General features: G+C 52.9%; 1 protein-coding gene across 1 annotated transcript in view; it reads right to left on the bottom strand.

The window, feature by feature from the left end:
- Window positions 1-343: 343 nt before the first annotated feature.
- Window positions 344-21335, bottom strand: part of LOC144148515 (aminopeptidase N-like) — a 74005-nt gene continuing 53013 nt past the window's right edge. Inside the window, exons 19-22 of the mRNA XM_077680038.1 lie at window positions 16462-16629; window positions 13036-13188; window positions 1601-1682; window positions 344-520 (exon numbers count right to left, since the gene is read on the bottom strand). Of these exons, the coding sequence (XP_077536164.1) occupies window positions 344-520; window positions 1601-1682; window positions 13036-13188; window positions 16462-16629 (580 nt within the window). The remainder of the gene's footprint in view (window positions 521-1600; window positions 1683-13035; window positions 13189-16461; window positions 16630-21335) is intronic.

Genomic DNA, 21335 nt, shown 5'->3' with positions numbered 1-21335 from the left:
CGTACCCACAGCAGCGCATAGCCGCTGTGAAGTATCGGACAATGCTTTGTACGCAAACATGTATGCTGCTTTCGCAAGGTGTACCCCGGTTGGTGCAGCCAAACCACCTGTCACTTTTTTAAAAAAGAAAAACAAATCAAGGACCATCCTTTGGCGCATTGGCCCAAGCTATGAATATTCTTATGGGAACAGGAATTACACAAGAAATGTGCACAAATGATGACCCTTCGCCGCGGGCAAGTACAGCTGTTGATGCGATTGTACCATGGTGGCTCGGATTGGAGCGGAGCGCATAGCTGGCAGCAGACAGGACGATTAGAACCACGAGTTGAGGAAGGATGGTTTAATGCGATCGCTCCTTTCTGGAGTTCGGGCCGAAGCGGTGCTCGAGATAAACGTCGACGCTCCTGTAGTATTTTGACGTCCAGCGAATGTGCTCCTTCGCTCTGTGTATCATGCGGAGCACCTTCTCTTCTTCGCTGGGGAGCACGTCCCGGGTGCGCTCGTAGATTTCGTGGAGCTGCGCGGGAGAAAAGGGAAGCGCGGAACACTTGTAAAGTTGGATTAAATCTGCTATACATTTTTAAAGCGCCCTAAACTAAAGAGTAGGGATATATAATCCGTATTTCTTGTGAATATGTTCCAAATTTTAAATTGAAATTTTGCATACACAAGGTTTCTTTCAAGAACTCTGATTATGTTTTCTTAGTGCAAACAGAAAAAGAAACTAGGGGGGCTGGTACGATGCAGCCACCGTTCCAGAAGATTTTCGGTGAAATGCCGAGGTTGCCATCGAGTACAAGGTACGAATTTCTCCGCCATAACGGTAAGCGTGGCTGCACGGAACGAACAATCCTGAAATCGTGACCTCCCTTACGATGTTTTTGTACGTGGAACTGTATCTCCTAGATGTGCAAAAAAATGTTAAGTACCTCAATAAATTAGGGCACGGGTTACACACCAGGGGGGGGGGGAAGGAGGAGAAAACAATGAATAATTCGTTTTCTTTGATTTGATTAAGGACGTACGGATGCTGGTATGAATATAAAAAAATCCTTGCGATCTGTCCAGCATGTGTGATGTGTCATTTCGCTTTAAGTGGCGTGAACCTATCCCTGAAATGGAATAAGAAGTCTATATTGGGGCTGTACAGGTCATTTAAACCTCACTGCCTCCAGGTACTGTACGTCTAAAGGCCAATGACCTCGGAGCAGAATTATCGTTTTAACCGGCGTACAAAGTCATGGTAAAGCATTCTATACTAAAAATACTTGAGTTGAAGTGGCCACGTATTTATTTATTTATTTATTTATTTATTTATTTATTTATTTATTTATTTATTTATTTATTTATTTATTTATTTATTTATTTATTTATTTATTTATTTATTTATTTATTTATTTATTTATTTATTTATTGCTTTGTTTGTCTGTCTGTTTGTTTGTTTGCCCCTCTCCTGACCGTCATGCAGAACGCTTGACATTATTGAGGTCTTCAATGGGTGCTTGTGTTTTTAATTCCTTTCGTCGTTAACGGTGGATCCGTGGGAACATATTCCTTTAAGTGGTAAGGGCAAAACAATGGCAGCGCAATTACTCACCTTATGAAGCTCGTTCTCGTGCCTAATATTGTCCACCACGGTTTGAAGAACGGAATCAAAAACGCCGTGCAACGCGCCGTACCTGCAAAGAGAATGTTGTGTGAGCACGCATATTAAGTGAGAGTGAGTTGGCAGGAAATACTGAAGCGAAATAACAAAAGGCACCTACCAACACAGCTAAAGGTGCTATATTGGCTAATTCAATATATCGTTTATGAATCGATAGCGCCCCTCGTCTTCGGTCATTAAACGAGCAAATAAAAGTTGCAGGGTGAGCCCGCTTTCATAAACAATGAAACAAAGATGTGTGTGTGTGTGTTCTGCTCATGAATACGACAAGTGACTAACACGGCATTTCGAAAATAAGTGCGTACACAAGCTTCACGTTGGTCTACGCTTCCCGTTATTTATTTGAGACCTCTTCAGTTGCTGGCCGAAATTACAGCGAGTTCGAGGTATTGTTCATCAACACCGGGAAATGGCGGCTTATGTACTGCTCGAAAACACGAGAGGAAGCTCCCGTGTTATCCGAAAATTGGAAGCCTGCGCTCAACCTTGGCGTTGGTTCACTCGGTCGATTGTGTATTTCGTGACGTTTCGAAGTGATACCAAGGCGTTCCATACCCAATGGGCATTTACATGAAACCATGAAGAGAGGACGCCATTTCACACTCATGCAAACATTGTCACGTTTGAAGGCGAACTTCAGTCAAATAAGTGGTTTACTGACAGAAAATACTCCGTGCCCTTCCCCTTTCTGAAAAAAAGATTGCAAAGGCAAAGAGTGGACTCGAGCGGGGCGGGGCACGAGCGCTTGGAGATCGACGGCAGAGGCCTTCGTTTTTCAGTGGACGTAGCGGGCTGTTGTTGATGATGATTGTGATCTGTGGTTCCGAGCCTCAACGTGAAAAACAATATGCATCGACCGGGGGTAGTCCAAGGAGTGCATAGAACAAAATACGTTTGTTTGCAATAAGTTATTGAGCATGGTTCCTAGTTAAGTGCATGAATGAAAGTTCGACGCACAAGAGCTTTTTTTTCCCAGCATACCATTACGGGGCTGTCTGTTTCCTTCCCATAGAAGCCCATGTAGTGACAGCAGACTGGAATACCACAATATCTACAACTGCATGCGAATTAACTGATTAACTAAGTAAATGAAACTCGGTATAATGCTACAGCGTCTTAGCGGCTAATTGTCAAATAATTAATTTCGGGCTATTTCAATAAAATGAAAGTTAGAACCATTTTCTTGCATTTTCTTGTATTCTAGCGAAATAAACTGAAACTGAAACATGCTTGGGTGACCGCACAGATTTCACAATAAAATACAAATCTCACGCAGCTCTATTTTTGTTTGAATTCGCACTTTTGAAGCGGGCCTAATTTGGTTCCGGGTAGCATGTTTCCAAACGCTTCGTTGCACAGAGCACCCACATGACATTTGTGAGGTCACTGCGCGAGCTATTCTTTTGAGCACCTGTTAAAGGAGCCCGCCCTTCGAGCACTGTGGCCTCAATATAGAGTATGAGTATTGGCGCCGACGTCTGAGGTTCGAGCCCCAGCGGGTCTTAGTTTTTTCTCACTGCTTAGCTTTTTTTCTAAATTTATTTTTTCTAAACTGAAATCTACGTGTTGTTTTTGTTAATAATAGTGATTTGGTATGTTTTTGGTCGCTTTGGGATTGTGGCGCAGCCAATGACGTTTACTTATCGTTCTGCATTGCGCGAATTGACATGTCCCGTGGGTGCTCTGTGCAGCTAAGCATTTGGAAATACGCTTCCGGGTAACAGTTTCGTCATCACCATGAGGGTAACAGAACATCGGCAATATCGACGACTGCCAACGTCAGTGTGCAGCCCCCGATACCCCTTACCGCACTGAGTGACACATCCTCAGTACCCGTCAGTTATGCTCTTGCTTCGATTGTTTTTTTTCTTTCTTTGTAGCACACTACTACGCCTAACGAAATACACCAATACGTTATTTCCGTAAAAAAGCTTGTCTGTGAAGCTTTCGCCAAGGAAAGATCGAAAATTTTGCAAAACAGGTAAAAGAAAAGAAGCGCTCACTATACACACTTCAAGCAATTGCTTTAAAATTGGCCAGCCTTGCACAAAGAGGGAAGCGCCCTCAAACCAAATTCTTGAAGAGTGTGACAAAAACGTTTCACGGTCTTCTTTACCCTTTACAAGAGCATGCTGGCTTCTCCACAAAAATTGCTTTATTTCCATCTGGTTGGGTTACCCCTGCGCGATAGCCCCTCTCGTGGGCCTGCTTCGCAAAACGACTCCTGTATGCTAACACCCCTGCTAACAAATTCAGCAAAGGATAGCACTGCAAAAGGTGCTAGAAAAATGCCAGAAAACGCTTTGTCTGCCCGGTGAGATTTCGTCCTTCAAAGCGACTCTCTCGCTTTGTAGAGTGTCCCAGAACCAAACGAAAGATTTGATAAGCGTTTCGTGCTAAAGCACAGATTTCACCTTTTCAGGAACCTGTATTCTTGAGGTATAAGCGGGGTTCCCAGGAGACATGGACACGATATGCGTCTGTGGTCTGCTATGCTCCTTGGCCATAATCAGTAGGCGACCACGCAAGTCGCCTTGTCACTAGAGGGTTTTAGCAGCGCGTACCGGTACCCAACTTTCTATGCGCACACAGGCACGGCCCGGTGGGCCGCCCGTCCCCGGAACGAGCGCGGTCATGCGCAGTCAGGTCCCGCTATAGGCCATCGCTACTGTAGCGTACGCTACACGCTATGCTAAAACACTATACTGATCATGCTAAAGTGCATAGGGAAGGGGCCAGAAGAAATGCTTTAGAGTACAGGCAGCGTTGGCAACTGCAATAAACCACCGGCCATTCCACTCTGTGAAAGCGATTGAGCAACGACGCTGCTATAGTGGTTCGTAAAGCCCTCTCCCTACTGAAAAATCATGCACCCCTCCGTATAACGACGACGATGGTTGAAACCGAAGGTTTCTCGGGACGTATTCTTCGGTTGGCCAATCCCACACTGCGAGTATGCGCTCCTCTGGAGGTACGCCCAATTTTCTAGAATACCCACAACAACTCTAGGGTGTGCACTCCGTATACGCCTAACGTTTGCGTTTGGGATTGTGGGGACCAGGGTTCCGGCCGCAAGGCTAGCTCGGCTGAACTCCGCCACGGACCGCCGACCGGCGTGCGGCAGAGAGCAGCAAGGAACACACGAACACAACGAACGGCCAAACTCTCGTTTATTGGCGTGCCACCAAATCACGTAGCCGATTCTCGCTCGTCCCGACCCAGCCGTCCGGCGAGGATCAGGAGGCAGGCGCAAGGGGGTAGACAAAGGAAGGTGGGGAAGCCGGATCTCCGGTACTCACGTCTCGCCTAGTTGACCGCTGGAACCCAAGAGAGCCTTCCTTCGTCCCGCGCGCCGAGACCGGCCCACCGGGGCCCCGAAGAACCGGTCACGTGACAACGAACGCCGCGCCACGACACGCCAGCGGCGCGGCGCGAGCGACGCATCTGCCGAGGGGAGAGAGGGAGTCTTCCCCCCTCGCCTCGGCTGCGCGCGGCGAGGAATGGGGAACGCACCAGGACTCCGGGTTTCCCACATCCCTCCCCCCTTTGACCGAAGCCCCTCGGACCCGAGGGTTCCGGCCGGCGGTGGTCTCACCGCCTAGCGCCGCGAGAAATCGTCCAACATCTTCAGGAAGGCCGCCGAATCTTGCGTGGCGAGGTTCGGCTCCGCCGGCGGGGGAGCGAACCAGGCGACTAGAGGCTCCGCCGCCGGGCCCAGGAGGTCGACCGCCGCGCCCCGGCCAACTGGACCATCAGCGTCCATGGGGCTTGATTCCGCGGCCCCGGCCGACGGCGACGCCACCCCGGCAGCGAAGGCACCTCCCGGTCCCCGGTCGCCGGCCGACACCGCTGCCACCGCCGCCGCGAAGCCGGCAGGACTGCCGGCCCCCGCGGCCGCCGGAGCCAAGATGGCGGCCGCAAACGCCGGATCGGCCCGCATGCGGGCCCGCACGGTGTCCACGTCGAGTGCGGCGGCCGCCGATGCCGCAGCCGGTGCACGCCGTGGTCCCGTCGCCGCCGCCCTGGCCGCCCTGGCGGCCTCCACGGCGGCCTTGTGCCGCTCCGACGCCTCGTGGTACTCGGCCGCCACCACGAGGAGGCCGCAAATGGCGCAGTAGCGGGCCCCCGGGTCCCGAGTCGCCACGCCGCCCGGGAACGCGGCGCCGTGGTCCGCCAACGTTCGGCCCCGGAACACCTGGGGCACCCGGTCCAGCTGCAGGCCCACCTCGCACTGGACCTGGCCGCTCCAGGCCGCCGCCGAGAAGTATCCTTGCAGCGGCTCGTTGCCCGCCTGGCAGACCCAGGTCGCCACCGTGCGAGGCCGCCGCGGCCGCCGAATCTCCGCCGCCGGCGGCGGCAGGCCGCCGTGCAGGTCCCGCCGTGCTGGTCGGGGCTCGTTCAGGTAGGGCGCCGGGGCCGCAGGTGCTCTCCCGTACCGCCGCGGGCCGTGCCGCCGCTGGCCGCCCGCGCCTCGTCGCTCGCCGTGGTGAGGTGCGCGCCCATGACGGCGCTGGCCGCCGGAGGCCTCGGAACGAGCGGGGGACGACATGCTCCCTGGGTGCCGGCAGGATGCGAAAGGGCCCGCGGGAGCGGCCGCCCAATGACGATGGCCACTCGAACCTCCGCTAGGGAACTTTTGGGGGCCGCGTGCAGGGTGCGCCATCTATCGTCGTCCGAGGAAGCGGCGCATATCCCCTCGGGCGTGCCGGTCTCAGCCCGCCGGAGCTGCCGCCTCGCCCAGTCAGCGGTCTCGCCGATGGCGGGTGTTGTAGCGGTGCGTCGGGAGTCTTCCCTCCGCGCCTCCCTCGAGCTCGCGGTCTCGCGCGCCCGAGGTTGGAGCGTCGGCAGTATCTTCCCTCCGAAAGTACTGCTTCAGCTCGCCCACGTGAATGGGGCCGCTGATTCGACCCGAAATCGGGTCTCTCAGCTTGTAATTTAGCCGCGAGAACTTCTCGGCGACCACGAACGGCCCGACCCATCGGGGTGCGAGACCGGCCGCGAACCCCGCGCTAGCGTCGCTTAGCGCGTGGTTCCGTTTCAAGACAGTGTCGCCCGGCTGGTACGCCACGTCTCGATGAGCTCGGTCATAGGCCGCCTTCTGGTCGGCTTTGGCTTTACCGCGACTGCGGTTTGCCTCCTTGATGGCGTCCGCCAACCGCTCGCGCAAGCGCCGTGCGTAAGCCGCGTCTGCTGCTTTCGCGGGGACTCCGTTCGGCCGTCGGGCCAGAACTGTATCCGTCGGCGTGTTCAGCTCTCTGCCGAACATCAGGAACGCTGGCGTGAAACCCGTACAGCGATTCACGCTTGTGCGCAGAGCGAAGGAGATTGAGCTCAAGTGCTCGTCCCAGTCTTTTTGCCGTCTGGCATATGCTCCGAGCAGTGGCTTCACGTCACGATTGCGGCGCTCCGTCACGTTCGACTGGGGATGATAGCACGATGTTGTTTGCTGCCTGACACCCATGGCCGCACACGCTTCACGAAACAGTCTTGATGTGAAATACGTGGCGTTGTCGGTAATCAGCCGCTCCGGGAATCCGTAGCGACAGAACACTTCGGACAGCTTTTGCAGGATCTCCTGTGCTGTCGCTTTGCGCAGCGGATAGAGTTCAGCGATCCCACTGAAGTGGCATGTCACCACGAGTACGAACTTGTACCCTCTCTTGCTGCGCGGCAGCGGGCCCATCAGATCGCACGCCAGGATCTCCCAAGGCTTTGTGCTCACGATAGGCTGTAGCAAGCCCGGCGCCTTACCGCCTCGCGGTTTGCGCTCTTGGCAGACGTGGCATGTGCGTACGTAACTACATACTTGTGCCTTCATGCCGGGCCAGGTAGCATACCGACAAAGCTTCCGCCATGTCTTTGGCGCGCTACCGTGACCGTCTGCGTCGTGGTAGTGCTGCAAAACAGCACACCTGAGCTTGCGCGGGATCACGGCCTTAAAACACTCGTCTGAGTCGTTTTTGCCGGGCACGTACTTCAGCAGAGCCCCGTCGGCGTCAAGCAGGTAACTCTCCAGCTCACTCGCAGCAATACCAGCTGCATTAGAGCTCGCGCCAGCTGCAATACCAGCAGCTTCCCGGCGCCCGTCATTCTCCGGTGTTCGATTTGCCTGAGGGTCCGTCTCTTCACCAAGACTGGCGATCACCTCCCGACAAAACAAGTCCTCCTGCTGAGCCTCGAGTAGCTCCTCCCGACTGAACGCAACCTCGAGAGGAAGTCTTCCCCCAACGAGGTGCACGTGCGCTGAGCGTTCGGTGCACGGGGAGTCCCGCGCATCGCGCTCCTTCCGCGCCGAGAGAGTTTGCTGGTTCTCCGCATCCTCCTCGGCTTCTCCGGCCGGTTGGGTGTCGTTTACCGGCGCCCGTGACAGCGCGTCGGCAACCACGTTCGAGGCGCCTTTGCGATAGCGTACTTCGTACTCGAAGCGTTGCAATGTCAGGGCCCATCGCGCGAGCCTCCCGCAGGGCTCGCGGAGGCGGGAAAGCCATGTCAGGGCCATGTGATCGGTCTCGATCGTGAATTTGACCCCCTCTACGTACATCTCAAACTTGCGAAGTGCGTAGATTATGGCCAGACACTCCTTCTCGGTGACCGAGTAGTTTCGCTCTGCTGGTGTCAGCGCACGGCTCGCAAAAGCCACGGGTCGCAGTTGTTCTCCGTCCGCCTGGAGGAGAACTGCCCCTACGCCGAGGTCACTCGCATCCGTCTGGATAACGAACGGCCTGTTCAGATCCGGCAGTTTCAGCGATGCAGTGTCTGCGACAGCTTCCGCCAGCTGGCGTAGGCTGCGTTCCTGCTCCTCTCCCCACTCCCAAGGGGCGGATTTCCTCAACAGTCTTGTCAAGGGTGCTTGCAGGCGCACGCAAGCGGGGATAAACTGGCGGTAGTAGCCGATCATCCCTAGGAAGCGCCGGACTCCGGCGACATCCTTCGGCGTGGGAAACTCCAAGATCGCCCGAAGTTTCTCGGGATCGGGGGACGCCTGCCCGCGTTCGATCCGATAGCCGAGCAGGCTCACCTGAGCGCTGCATATTTGCGCCTTGGCAGGATTGATGGTGATGCCAGCCGCCCGGAGTTTTCCTAGGACGTCTTTCAGGTGGCAGAGGTGCTCTTCGAAGGTTCGGGAGTAGACGACGATGTCGTCTAAATAGGCGAGGGCGTGCTGCCACTTTGCCTCACCGAGCACCCGGTCGATCAAGCGTTGGAATGTGCTGGGACTCCCGCACAAACCGAAGGGCATGCGTACGAACTCGTACAGCCCCCGATGGCAAGTGAACGCAGTCTTGCATTCATCGCCGGGACGCATCTCGACCTGAAGGTACCCCTTGCTGGCGTCCAGTATAGAGAAATACTTCGCGCCGCCAAGATTCGCGACGATCTCGCCTACGCTCGGGAAGGGGTACGCATCCTTTTTCGTGACCGCATTCAGCCGCCGGTAGTCCACGCATAAACGCCAACTACCGTCTTTCTTTCGAACGAGCACCACTGGGAACCCCCAAGGACTCGTCGAGCGGCGGATAATGCCTGCTTTCAGCAGTTCCTCCAGCGCCTCATCAGTTGCCTGCCGTTTAGCGGGGCTGACGGGACGGGGGTTGCATTTCCATGGTTGAGCATCGCCGGTGTCTATGCAGTGCTGCACCAACTTGCTGCAGCCTGCTTGCTCAGTGAATATCTCGCCGAAGTCGCCTAACAACGACAAGACGCGGTCACGCTGCGCCGCTGTCAGCTCGCTAGCGTCTGCTAGGAGCGCGCGCAATTTCTCGTCCCGGCCACGGGATGGAGAGCGTGCGGCGCAGGAGAAATCAGCCGCGGCGGCAACAACAACCGGGCTCCGGGGTTGCTGCGCGCGCCGGCTACCGGCTGCGCCAGAAACGACTGCTTCTCTCGGCGCGGGGGAGTGGGACGTTTCGGCCGCCTGCATGATCAGCGGTCTCGCTGCAAACGGCGGCTCGGCGAACGATTTGAGCGGCGAAAGCGGGTTCTCCCGATTGCCTCCGTTGCCCGTGTCGACGACAGGCCCAGTCTTGGGCATGAAGTCTCTCCCCATCTGCTCGCATAGCGGCCTCGCTGCGAGCGGCGGCTCGGCGAACGGTTTGAGCGGCGAAAACGGGTTCTCCCGATAGCCTCCGTTGCCGATGTCGACGACAAGTCCAGTCTTGGACATGAAGTCTCTTCCCAAAATGACTGGGACCGTGAGTCCGGGCAAGTGAACGAAACGCATTCGCCGCACACGCTGGCCCCAGCGCACGACGAGGCGTACGTCACCGCCTGATGTTGCATCACCACACGCCAGCTGAAGCGGCAACTTCCGCGCGCGCAGCCGAATGGCTTTGCGCTCGAGATGGGAAACGGCCTCGTCCCCTATTAATGAAGTGCTTGCCCCGGTGTCCAGCAGTGCCTTAAACTCTCGCCCCGCGACGGCGAGGTCGAGAAAGGGCGCCGGCACATTTGTCGGGACTCCGACTCTGTACGCGGCGGGAGCGGTGGCGATGCTTGCCTCTCGGGCGCTTCGATCCGCCGCCGGTGGGCTCACCGACGGCTGAGCCCGTTTCCCTGCTCGACTGGGCCGAATCGCGCAATGTGACCGGCCTGGCGACATTTGTAGCAGCGGACGGGGCTCCGTGCTGCGTGACGCGATGATTGAGGCTGCTCGGGCGCTCCGCGACCGGCTGGCCGCATACGGTTCTCCGGGAGCGAGTTGTGAGCGGGTGCAGGCAACTGCGGCAGCGCCGATCCCGTGTAGGGAAGCCCGAGTGGGCGCGCGTTCGCCGGCCGATCGTCCAACCGGTTTGCTCTGTGCTCTGCGCGCGGGGCTGGCAGGGAATCCGGCCGTATCGCCTCCGCGTAGCGCAACCCATACGAGTAGGGGTCCAGGGCTCTGGTCCCAAGATCGAGCGTCTCTCGCTGGCTGGGTATCAACGTAGAGCCGGGCTCGGCCCGTCCGCTGCCCGTAACGCCGCGCCAAGCACAGCTTGGTTCCAGTGTTTCCACCGGAGGCGGCGGTGGCCGATACGCGCGTGCAGCCGCGACAGCTGCTTGCACGCGGCGAGCTTCGGCCGCCAGCTCGTTGAGGTCCCTACAACTGCAGTTCCTCAAGTACAAGGCAAAGGTGGGGTGGCATTGCCTGACGACTCGATCGACCCGCTCCGGGCTCGGGGCATTTGGGTCGGCGTACTCGTAAAGTTCTTGCATCGCACGAACGTACTCGACGAGCGATTCATCCGGGGCTTGGGTGCGCATTTCCAACTCCCTACGCATTCTTGGTAGGTAGTCGATGGGCAGGAATTCTTCCCTGAACATCGTTCGAAAGTCGTCCATCGTGCGCGCCGTATGGCCTATCATCCGATACCACCGGGCGGCCTGGTCGACTAGGGCTGCGGGCAGGACTCTGCGCAGCACCGCGCTCTCGCTGATGCCGGTCGCCTGCTCGTAACGGCTCAAAGCCAGCAGGAAAGCGTTGGCGCTCGACTGATCGCCGTAACCGCTGTACGTCGGCACCGGTAGCTGCACCCTGGGCTCGGGTGAGCGCGCCGCCTGCAACGCCTGCTGCATAGCGCTTGCGAGAGCGTTCGCGATGGAAGCTGCGTCGGCAGACATTCCTCCGCTTACGGGCGTCTGCGCGCCGACTGGCACGAGAGGCGCGCTGTTTGGGGCTTCCGCGTCAGCGTAGGCCCGGCACCTGGAGTATGAACGCGCGGCGTCGTCTGACGAAGAGCGCTCGTGGAATCCGGAGCCTTCCGGGATTCCCGTTGCTGCGCAAGCCGCGGCTGCGGTTGCGTAAGGGCCGTGGAGAAGGGGGACCCGAGCCGCGTCGGCGGCTGCGGAGGACGCTGTTGATGCAGGGCATCGCGAGGGCTCCCGGGCATGACCACAAAGGTCCGCCAACAGCATCAAATCCGCCAACTCATAGTCGTGTGACATGTTCCTTTCGAGCTAGCGAACCTCGAATTCGACTGAAGACGAGTCCCACGTTGGTGCGCCAAAATGTGGGGGGACCAGGGTTCCGGCCGCAAGGCTAGCTCGGCTGAACTCCGCCACGGACCGCCGACCGGCGTGCGGCAGAGAGCAGCAAGGAACACACGAACACAACGAACGGCCAAACTCTCGTTTATTGGCGTGCCACCAAATCACGTAGCCGATTCTCGCTCGTCCCGACCCAGCCGTCCGGCGAGGATCAGGAGGCAGGCGCAAGGGGGTAGACAAAGGAAGGTGGGGAAGCCGGATCTCCGGTACTCACGTCTCGCCTAGTTGACCGCTGGAACCCAAGAGAGCCTTCCTTCGTCCCGCGCGCCGAGACCGGCCCACCGGGGCCCCGAAGAACCGGTCACGTGACAACGAACGCCGCGCCACGACACGCCAGCGGCGCGGCGCGAGCGACGCATCTGCCGAGGGGAGAGAGGGAGTCTTCCCCCCTCGCCTCGGCTGCGCGCGGCGAGGAATGGGGAACGCACCAGGACTCCGGGTTTCCCACAGGATGTACGGCGCGAATGCTACCTGCTGCTTTACGTTCAGTGAGCAATTTTTTGAGCGGGTGTCGGTTTGAGGTGTTAAATCCCAAGTGGTGACGTTGGGCCTAACGTCCTAAACCCTAAAGCGGGAAGTTAGCCCTAACTTCTTGTGGCTAACAGCCTTACGACACGAAGACCAACGCCATTATCATCCTGCGTCGGCATGTGGGTAACGGCGGTCCATGTCCGCCTCGCAACATGACGTTAGGCCTATTTACGTCACGCTGTCGCACGACTGCATCACCTCATCCATCTACTACACACCAACTTTTAGCGGAGTAGGCGTAACGGAGCTGTCGCCGACGTTCGCAGGGAAGCGTTTACGTTTTGCTACACTTCTTCCAGAATCATCATCAGCAGCACCAGAGAAAATTGGGTTTCCTTACAGCCGCTGTGAGTGCGAACACTAAAGCTTCGCTTCAATAATACCGCTCTAGGAAAGTAAACACATTCGATGTAGCTATGTGATTACATATCGTTTACGCAGATACCGAAAGATACAAAATTTTGTTTCGTGATGAAAATTTCCATTTCGTGTCTTTTATAACGTCACGCACGTGGTGAAGGCCTTGTTTGTGCTGTGATACACCGCCGATGGCTCCGGTACGACTCTGATGAGGTTGTTGGCGAGTTCATACTTAGCGGCGATATGCGTTTGCTTTGGCGATACGCAACTGCTTTTGTTGTTCCCTCTCTGACTCTCACTTTTTAGGGAGCGAAGCCAAAAAATCCCAGATCGTAGCCATAGACAACTTCGCTGTAAATACCTCTTTGTATCGCGCGGCATGCCATTTGTACACTGGCTACACCCTGCCCGACAATAGTGCGGCTTGTGACCCCACGTCCCATCTCACCCACCGGCTGAACATAGCGTCGTGGTGTCCGGCCATGAAGCGGACGATGCTGGAGCTGCCCGCGAGGCTGGTGCTCGAGATGGCGTTGAGCAGGTTAGCCGCCTTCTGGCTTGACTCGGCGCCGCCGCCATTTTTGTTCACGAGCACCAGGAGGAGCCTGCGGACAGGGGGAATCGAAGAAGTTTTGAATGAATAATTGATGGTTTGGGTTTAATGGCGCAAGGCCAAAAAGGGCAAAGAGCCCAAAGACAAATCTTTTTTATGATGACACAGATGTACACTTAAATAACTACTGAATTGCCTCCATAAAAACAAAAATTAAGCGACTTAAAATCCATAAGGATGGTTGGTGTATATGGCCAGGATGATTATGCATGATATGAAAGAAGCTGTAAAAACTTGACATCCGATAAAAACTGATAAAACACGCCTAATAGAAAACATTGGGTTGTCGGCCAAGAAGTGTGATGGGTGTAGCGGGATGTGTTGTCTGTACAGTTCAGGAAAATGTTTGCGCCGTGTGGCGTCGGGTGCCTTGCATTGATTGAGGATGTGAACTAGGGATAGGGCCTCTCCGCACATGGTACACTGAGGTCTTGAAGACCCCGTGAGCAGATACGAGTGTGTGGTATGTGCGTGCGCGATCCAAAAGCAACTTCTGTGTATCTGCTGCGTGTTTCAGTGGTGTATGGTCCCAAGTGTGGTTTCACAATGCGCACTTTGTTGTATGTCTATTCACTCCACCCGTTTAGCCATGTCTTACGAAGGTGTTGTCTTATTTGTGGCTCGAGGTCAGTGTGGCTAGAGGTCAATGAAGTTTAATGAGGCAGAACGTTCTCAAGCAGAGGTGGGAACATGGCCTCACTAGATCCGACTTTACCTCAAACTCAAACCATCTTTCTCAAACTCTCCGTATACTCAACGTTTCCGCTGAGGACAGCATTCGGGAAGGCTAAGGATAACGCAGTTAGGTGAACATTAAAACATAGACTTCATCTAAACTTCGTCTCACCCCTACCCAAATGCTTAGCTCGAGTTCACCTCGAACTCAGGCTGTTCATTTATTTTTTTATTTGTGCAAATTATAGGCCGTTTTTAGTCACAAGTAAGTGCAGACACAATAAATTTAACAAATCTTCACTGAGAACTGTGTCCCCGCAGGACATCTCCACTTAACTGCAAGTACAGCACTGAAAATATCGGCAGTAATTCATTCCCAGTCGATAACTACGCTAAAGCGTTACGTTTCAATTAGTATGAACGAAATTATCTCAGTTAATATTTTTTGGGCCTCTCTTCGAAGGCAGTGCCCGAGTGGCGCACGCAGGCAGGGAGGAGGGCAACGAGGGGACCACTCCTGCGCCCCCTTATAAATTTTTGGGTTCTTTGGGGAAAAGGGGGAAAAGACGAGGCCCCTGACTCCGTCGTCATAAAAACTTTATTCCCCTTTAGAAATAGGTGGGAAGAATAGAAAATATGATGGCAAGTTATGGCTTTCTTTATTTCACGCGCACATTACTAGCGAGCCTGTTTTACTCCTACAGGAGGAGGTACATTTAATCTAGACCTCCTTCATACACCTCACTCCCTCACACCGAACCTCCTGTTATCACTTATATCTTAAAGGAGCACTGACACCAATTTTCGGCGTTAATATTATTGCACAGTTCGCTTCCTTCACTCAACATAATACCCTGGCTGAAATATGAGCGGCCTGCGACGCGAAGAACGTAGTTCAATTGGATCTCATTTATCGCGCCGACGGAGCAGCGCGCGGAGCGGCACTCAGCAAATGGACATCAGCGTGACGTCAATCCAAGAGCGGAAAAGAAGTGACGCGACAGCGCTCGTCAAAAACTCGTGACGTCCCTTCACGCGCGCGACCCCACGAGCGGCGAGCGGACGCAACACCCTCTCAAGCGGGCGCCGGTGACGTCCGCACAAAGCGGTGACGTCTGTCCGGGAGTCTGTCATATGCGCCGTTCGTAATGAAAGCGCGGGAATTTGAAACAAACGATTTTCAGGCCGTTCAATTTAATTAACTATCGCGCGCTGAAGTATTTGAAGGGCTGTTTCGGGTTCGCCAGACCATTAAGCATCGATAAAAACAATAAAAGTGGAACATGAAATTTTCGTGTCAGTGCTCCTTTAACTATGTCCTGTTTGGGGGTCATTGAAGGTTTTGGTAATCATTCACACGTAACAGGCAGTTTTTCAGCGTTTGGCAAAGCAGTGTCCTTGGCATACCGTGTCCGATACACTGAAAATAAGCACCAGCACTGCATAAAAGAAGATAAGCAGATAAACACTGCAGATAAGCAGATAAGCATTGCTTGCACAAGTAAAAAGATGTAGTACCGTGCAACTGCTATTGTTCATATAGAGAGGACGAAGATGAAAAGCGAAAAGAAAGGAACAAATATGTTAACGAGACGAGATCGCTTGTTAAGCCACGGGGGTGCGGTGACATGGTGGGAAGTAAAACAGGGGGGGGAGGGGGCAAGCATGACTGCAGTCACAGTCCCCAATAGAGTTATTAGAAAAATAAATTCGCGTAGGCTCCGCTCGGACACCGGGCGGTTTTCAATGTCCCAGGATTGTTTCCACAGTTAAAAGCTGGTCTTCCAACCGGCTGTTCTCAGCAAAAAAAAAAAAAATGTGACACCTTTTAACCCTTTGATGCCCAGTGTTGCCCAGGAGCAACAATTCAAACAATATTTTTTTCCCTCACACTTTGTGGTTTCTTTTTTCGACATTTAAAACCATTTATTGACAGACGAAGGATCCCGGACCTTCAAAAATTAAAGAAGAAAAAATAAGCACCTAATTTCATGTGCTAAAAAACATGCTTACGCGTGCCAACTTGCATGGATCCCGTGTCTAAATGAGCTATAGTGACAGGTAACCGAAATTGTGCGATTTCGTTGTTATTAGAAAAGGATAGCAATACAATCTTTACGTTATTGTCTTCACTTCAACCATAAATCATGTTGATTAAGGTAGTTCCCTTGTTCAAGTGACATATGAGCAGCCAGTGCCGAGTGTTTTCCAATTTCCAGTGTGTCTCAGTGTCCATTCTAACGAACCAAAAGTTTTCTGACTTCATATTTGTGATGTCGCAAGTCCGTTTAGATCAGACAAAAATTCTCACACACTTAAGCAAAATAACAAAGTTTTAGGCATCGAAGTGTTCAGTGTGACTCCATTGAAGTGAGCGAATTAAATATCCTTTTCGTCATCCCAGATAGATAAAGAAGTAGAAATGCCCACCTGGGAGTAATTTCCCAACCCACAGTCACTCCAGTGCCATGAATATCCATCAGTGCCGATCCAACCAATATTCACATGCAGCACTGTCAATTGAGCCACTGCGGTAGGAAAAACTAAGAAAAAACAAGGACAAGATATCTGTAACATCACCACTGCGTACTTCTCGAGAAGTTTGAGGTTCGCCGTGCAGGAGAGCGCCTTGAGCAGGATGGCTCGCTCCTGGCCGCTGGTTGACATCTCGTAGCGTTTCCACAGGAAGTGAAAGTCGTCGTCGGGGCCGTGCTTGATGGCCTGGCAGAGAACGAGGGGCCGGTACGAGTACGGCACCCTGCGGCGGTTTTGGGAAAGCCTCGTCACACTTCTGCATAATTATAACCGAAGCCGCTTCTGTTCAGACCGAGCTACAGTGTTTTCAAGTGCGCAATTCTTACTGACAGATCATATTCTTTTTAACAGCGAAGCTGTCGAGCAATTCGTTGATTCAGGCGTTTCATAAAATCCAGTATAACAGTAAAAAAAAAACTCCCCCAGCAGGATTTGAACCTGTGTCTGGTAAACAGACGGAGTTAGAGTCAGTCGTGTAACTCGTGTTACCACTCTGCTACGACCGTTTTTTTTTTCTTTATTACGTTTTTTCACACACAATACACGTCACGGATAGATTAAAAACCGTCGGCTGAACTTCGGCTGACGGAAAAACTTAAAATAAACATCAAACGTACACAGTTCTTCTAGTACAGGTAGCCATTCCATATCGGGCGTCTGCAACTCGGCAACTTCATAGAGCAAACTAATACTCTGTGCAAAGTATTTGCTCACAGTGAGGGCATGCGGGTCAGCGTGGCGCACCGCCATCCTCGACCTCCAAATGGCCTGCAATCCTAGAGCCATGATGAGGTCATACGGCACACTGTCGTCACTAGGTACGCAAAGAAATCGTCTGCCTTGGGGTGAAACGGGCAGGTCTATCTTTAAGGTCCTTTGCAACACATCCCATAAAAAGATGGCGTCCCAGCACTCCGCGAAAACTTGCTCAACAGTTTCTGGTTTGTTGCACAAAGTGCACGTTGTAGGACCAGCGACAAACAAGCCTTTATCCTGCATCCACGTCTTAACGGAAGTGTACGGGTGTGTAGTTTAAAGAAAAAGGTTTTCACGGATGCTGGGACGGCCATCTTTTTAACCCGAGATAACACGTCCTGGCCAGGAACAGATGTATACACTGATTGGTAAAGTGGCACAGGTTTTTTCTTTAAGTCTTTAGTCTCCGCTACGACCGTGAGTTAGTACTTCAGAGTCAAACGGATTACTGACCCGGCTGAGGCTGTGGGAAGAGTAATCACGCCACCTGCTCCACACCGAACACGTGATAGGCTACACGTTGCACCTGCGGGCGCCTAGGTTAAAGGGGTCCTGAAATACCTTCCGCCGATGCATGGATGTACATGTAACCAAATAAGACAATGTATTAGCAATCTCATCCCGCAAGAATTTTGTTAAAGCGATGAGTATTAGCTGAGAAATCGTAAATCAGAAACCGCGGATTATCGTCGTGCCTCGTTTCCTCCTCCTTTCAACTTACTCTCCGCTGTTGACGGCGCGAAAGCCTTCCCTCCCGTGATGCTGCGCTCCTCGGCGGTGACGTACTTCCGCTATCGCGCTGCTCATACTGCTGTCTGATACGGGCAAGCTTTGTTGACACCTTGAATCCCTCACTCCGCTCAAGGCTGGAAAAGCGAACGAATAATCTGGCCGCATTTGTGCGGCGGCCTGGCCTTGCCCTTTCGCGGTGTGCGTTGCTGCAGGGCAGCACGTGACTTTTAATCGGCGGCGAACTCGCAGCCGCTCGGGGAGGATCGTGGGCTCGGTCCCTCATGCCCCTCATGCACCGCGCACTGTTTATCCAAAAAGCGCCGTATCAGATGTGGCCCCGCTGGTGCTGGGTCTTATTTTGCGGTGGTGGTAATTCCTGCCGGCGGCATGTGAAAAAGACATTTTAAACCGATACAGAACCCGTGCACAGAACGCTTCAATCATGTGACCAGTTCAGCTTGGGGCGACGCGTGGTGGAGAGCGGCAACGTTGGCAAAACATGCTCCGGCGCGGCTCTCAGCTTTCTAGCGCTGGAGCGAGCGCCATTTCTTTGACAATCTCAAACATCGGTTGCCTTGGCAACAAGGCACAAACCACTCTAGAAGACAGTTACGGTTGCGTGATCCCGGTTCAGCTCGGGGCTCCACCTCGCGACATGTGGGCACTGCAGGCGTACCACTCACTCCCGTTGGGAAGTGTTCGATGCGTTCTGCATTACAGGAGGCGATGGTGTGTGTGTTGTGGACGCCTTTGTTTCGCGATGAAATGCGACGTTGTGCTTATGCGGGTGGATAGTGCTTCCCATGGTCTGGATTATCTTTCTCGAGCGACGTACGACTCAACGACTCAACCTCGCATGGGGTATGTGCAGTGTGTGTGGCTAAAAGCCATCTCGGCTTGCGCGCCAGAGTTAAGTGACTTGTTGTTCGTCCCCGCAACCGCGCGCGAGGTGAGTGCCGAATTTACGACGGACAGGAGGAGGCAACCCATCGTCTGTCAATCGCGGTTCAGACTTGCAACGCATGTTGTGACGTTGTGTTCGTTCGAAACGCATCTCTGGATTGTTTTGAAGTGGAATAAAATGTATCCGTCAAACCCGGGCATTCGGCTCAAGGCGTTCTCTGCGATTGCACGAAAGAAGTGCCACGGGGCTTCAACGCTTTTTTTATGAAGCGTACTCAGGTAAGAGAATATCCATGTCGTGTTATGGCCGTGTTGCATTCAATACGAACGGTTAAGCGTTTGTTTACACTTGTTTCGTTTGTCGTAAAATGTCCAAGCACTCCGACACTCCGCTGGCAGATCAGCCGGCGAGCCGACGCTGAGCAGACGACTCATCTTTTTGCCGGAAGTGCGCGAAAAAGCCGCCCAATAGCAGGATGTCTAGCTCATGACGAACATCTGGGAATCGATGATGTAGACATGTGAAGATGGCGGCGTCCAAAAACACGAAGGAAAGGGTGAGAAAAAAGCGACAAACTTTGCAACAAAAGTGTGAGCTTTCCGCTGCGCGTAAAAGAGTAATACTTGGCCCAGATGACCTTGACGACCCAATCTAACGATTGCGCTACTTCATTTAGTGTGCTCAAAACGCCTTTCAGGGCCCCTTTAAGTGTGCGAGTTACGTTTGTTCATTCTGCTTCATCAATTTGCTTCTTCGCCGTTATAGCAACAAAGATGGAATAAAGGTTGTTGCCGCAGCTAAGTAAAAGCAAATTGGTTGCAATCGTGGACTTAAACTGTCATGATGGTCCTGAAGGTCGGGTACAGCTTTGCCACCGTTAAGGTTCACGCGTTAGTGTGAGCTTCTGTCATTTTTTCGCGAGCTTTCGCTGCCATCTTCAAAAAACATTGACTGCCCAATCAAACAAAGACAGTGACGAGAGGAGAAAGACAGGACGATCGTCACTGTTTTTGTTTGAATGTGCAGTCAATATTTTTCGGAGATCATGAATTAAAAAAAGGAAGTAGATTTATATAAATGCGAGCTCGGGATATATTTTACAGTCAATATAGAACTCCGTGTGTGTGTTTCGGGCTGCTTAGGTGCCCTGTAGCTTCTCATTAGCGTTGACCCTTCATAGCTGCGCCCACTTTCGTACTGTGGCATACCAGCGTTATCGATACCGCTTTTTTGAGTTTTGTTGATCGCCATATACGTAGCGTATATAATGGGGAGAGAACGATGCGCTGCTAAACGGAGTACCAACTTACAGTCCGACGTGGCTACTGAAGAAGCCGTACGCTAGTTCTGCGAATAGCGCCAAAAGTGGTGTGCGCAATAAATAGTTCCGGTTGTGAACAAGGCTCTCGTACGGGAGCCGAAAGTCTTTTATCGTTTTATAAACACTCGTGGTCGGTGTCAGTTTTAAATTTGTGTCATGCGTTTCCCTGACCAGACGGGCTTCCGTCCAACACTTGATTTCATAATTCCGGTTCCAATCGAAAGGGAACCTGTGTCGCTTATATCTACACAAATGTAACCACAAATTGTAGTACATCCTGCCTGTTACGAGATTTTGTTTCTGCACGTAATTAAATCACTTTCGAGAAAAAGAAGGTGCGGAAGTCCAGCTCGCTACTCCAACAGCGGCAGTGCACGTAATTAAATCACTTTCGAGAAAAAGAAGGTGCGGAAGTCCAGCTCGCTACTCCAACAGCGGCAGTGGGATATTACGATGTGTAGGACTGATCCCGTGGGAAACATCCAAGTTGGCGCGCCTAAGCAGATCAGAATTGTGGATGATTGATACGTAACCCAGGACGTGTGGTCCTTATGAAAATGGACAATGGACACTCAGAAGGCGAACTCTATTGAATATGGAGGTCCCCTTGTTCAGTTCAGTGGCTTTGTGGGTTATTGAGCGCGGTTGTCCCGCCTTGTAATGGAGCTGTACATTTTATCCGGAATGCGTAGAAAATAAGTTTTGTAAAGCTTAATTGTGTGGAAACTTTGTAGTGAAGCGAATTGAGACGCTTATAAATTTTCTTTGTATACAAAGCCGTGCGCAACAGAAGCATAACCCTTTTTCAGCGACTCGTCTATATTTTTGATATCTCGAGCTTTTAACGCGCACTCTAAAACGAAAAGGAACTCATTTTCAGGCTTTGGGAAAGGAGCGTGATGTTACTTTCCAAACAGTAACAGTGCGCCGAGATCAGTAGTGAACGTAATGAAAATATTTCGGAAGTATATCAGTGAAAATTACCCGACCAATCTGCTTCCCTAACATTCTTGTGATCATTATATTGCCTGAAGTAAGCGCCTCGAAAGAAAGCTTAAGTCAGCCCAATGAGCCATATAACAAAGACCAGCAAAAGCGGAACCTAAAGATATATGAAGCGAATGTCTTGGGCTTAAGGTACCTTAGCTCAAGTTAAAAACAGGAGGGAAGCTGGTTGGCCATGTAGAACTGCAATCGGAGAACAGCTAGACCATCC

This window comes from Haemaphysalis longicornis, unplaced genomic scaffold (assembly GCF_048455015.1).
Source record: "Haemaphysalis longicornis isolate Haplotype H1 unplaced genomic scaffold, Haemaphysalis longicornis Haplotype H1 scaffold_8, whole genome shotgun sequence".
Lineage (NCBI taxonomy): Eukaryota > Metazoa > Arthropoda > Arachnida > Ixodida > Ixodidae > Haemaphysalis > Haemaphysalis longicornis.
This window is presented reverse-complemented; position numbering and strand designations above follow the sequence as displayed.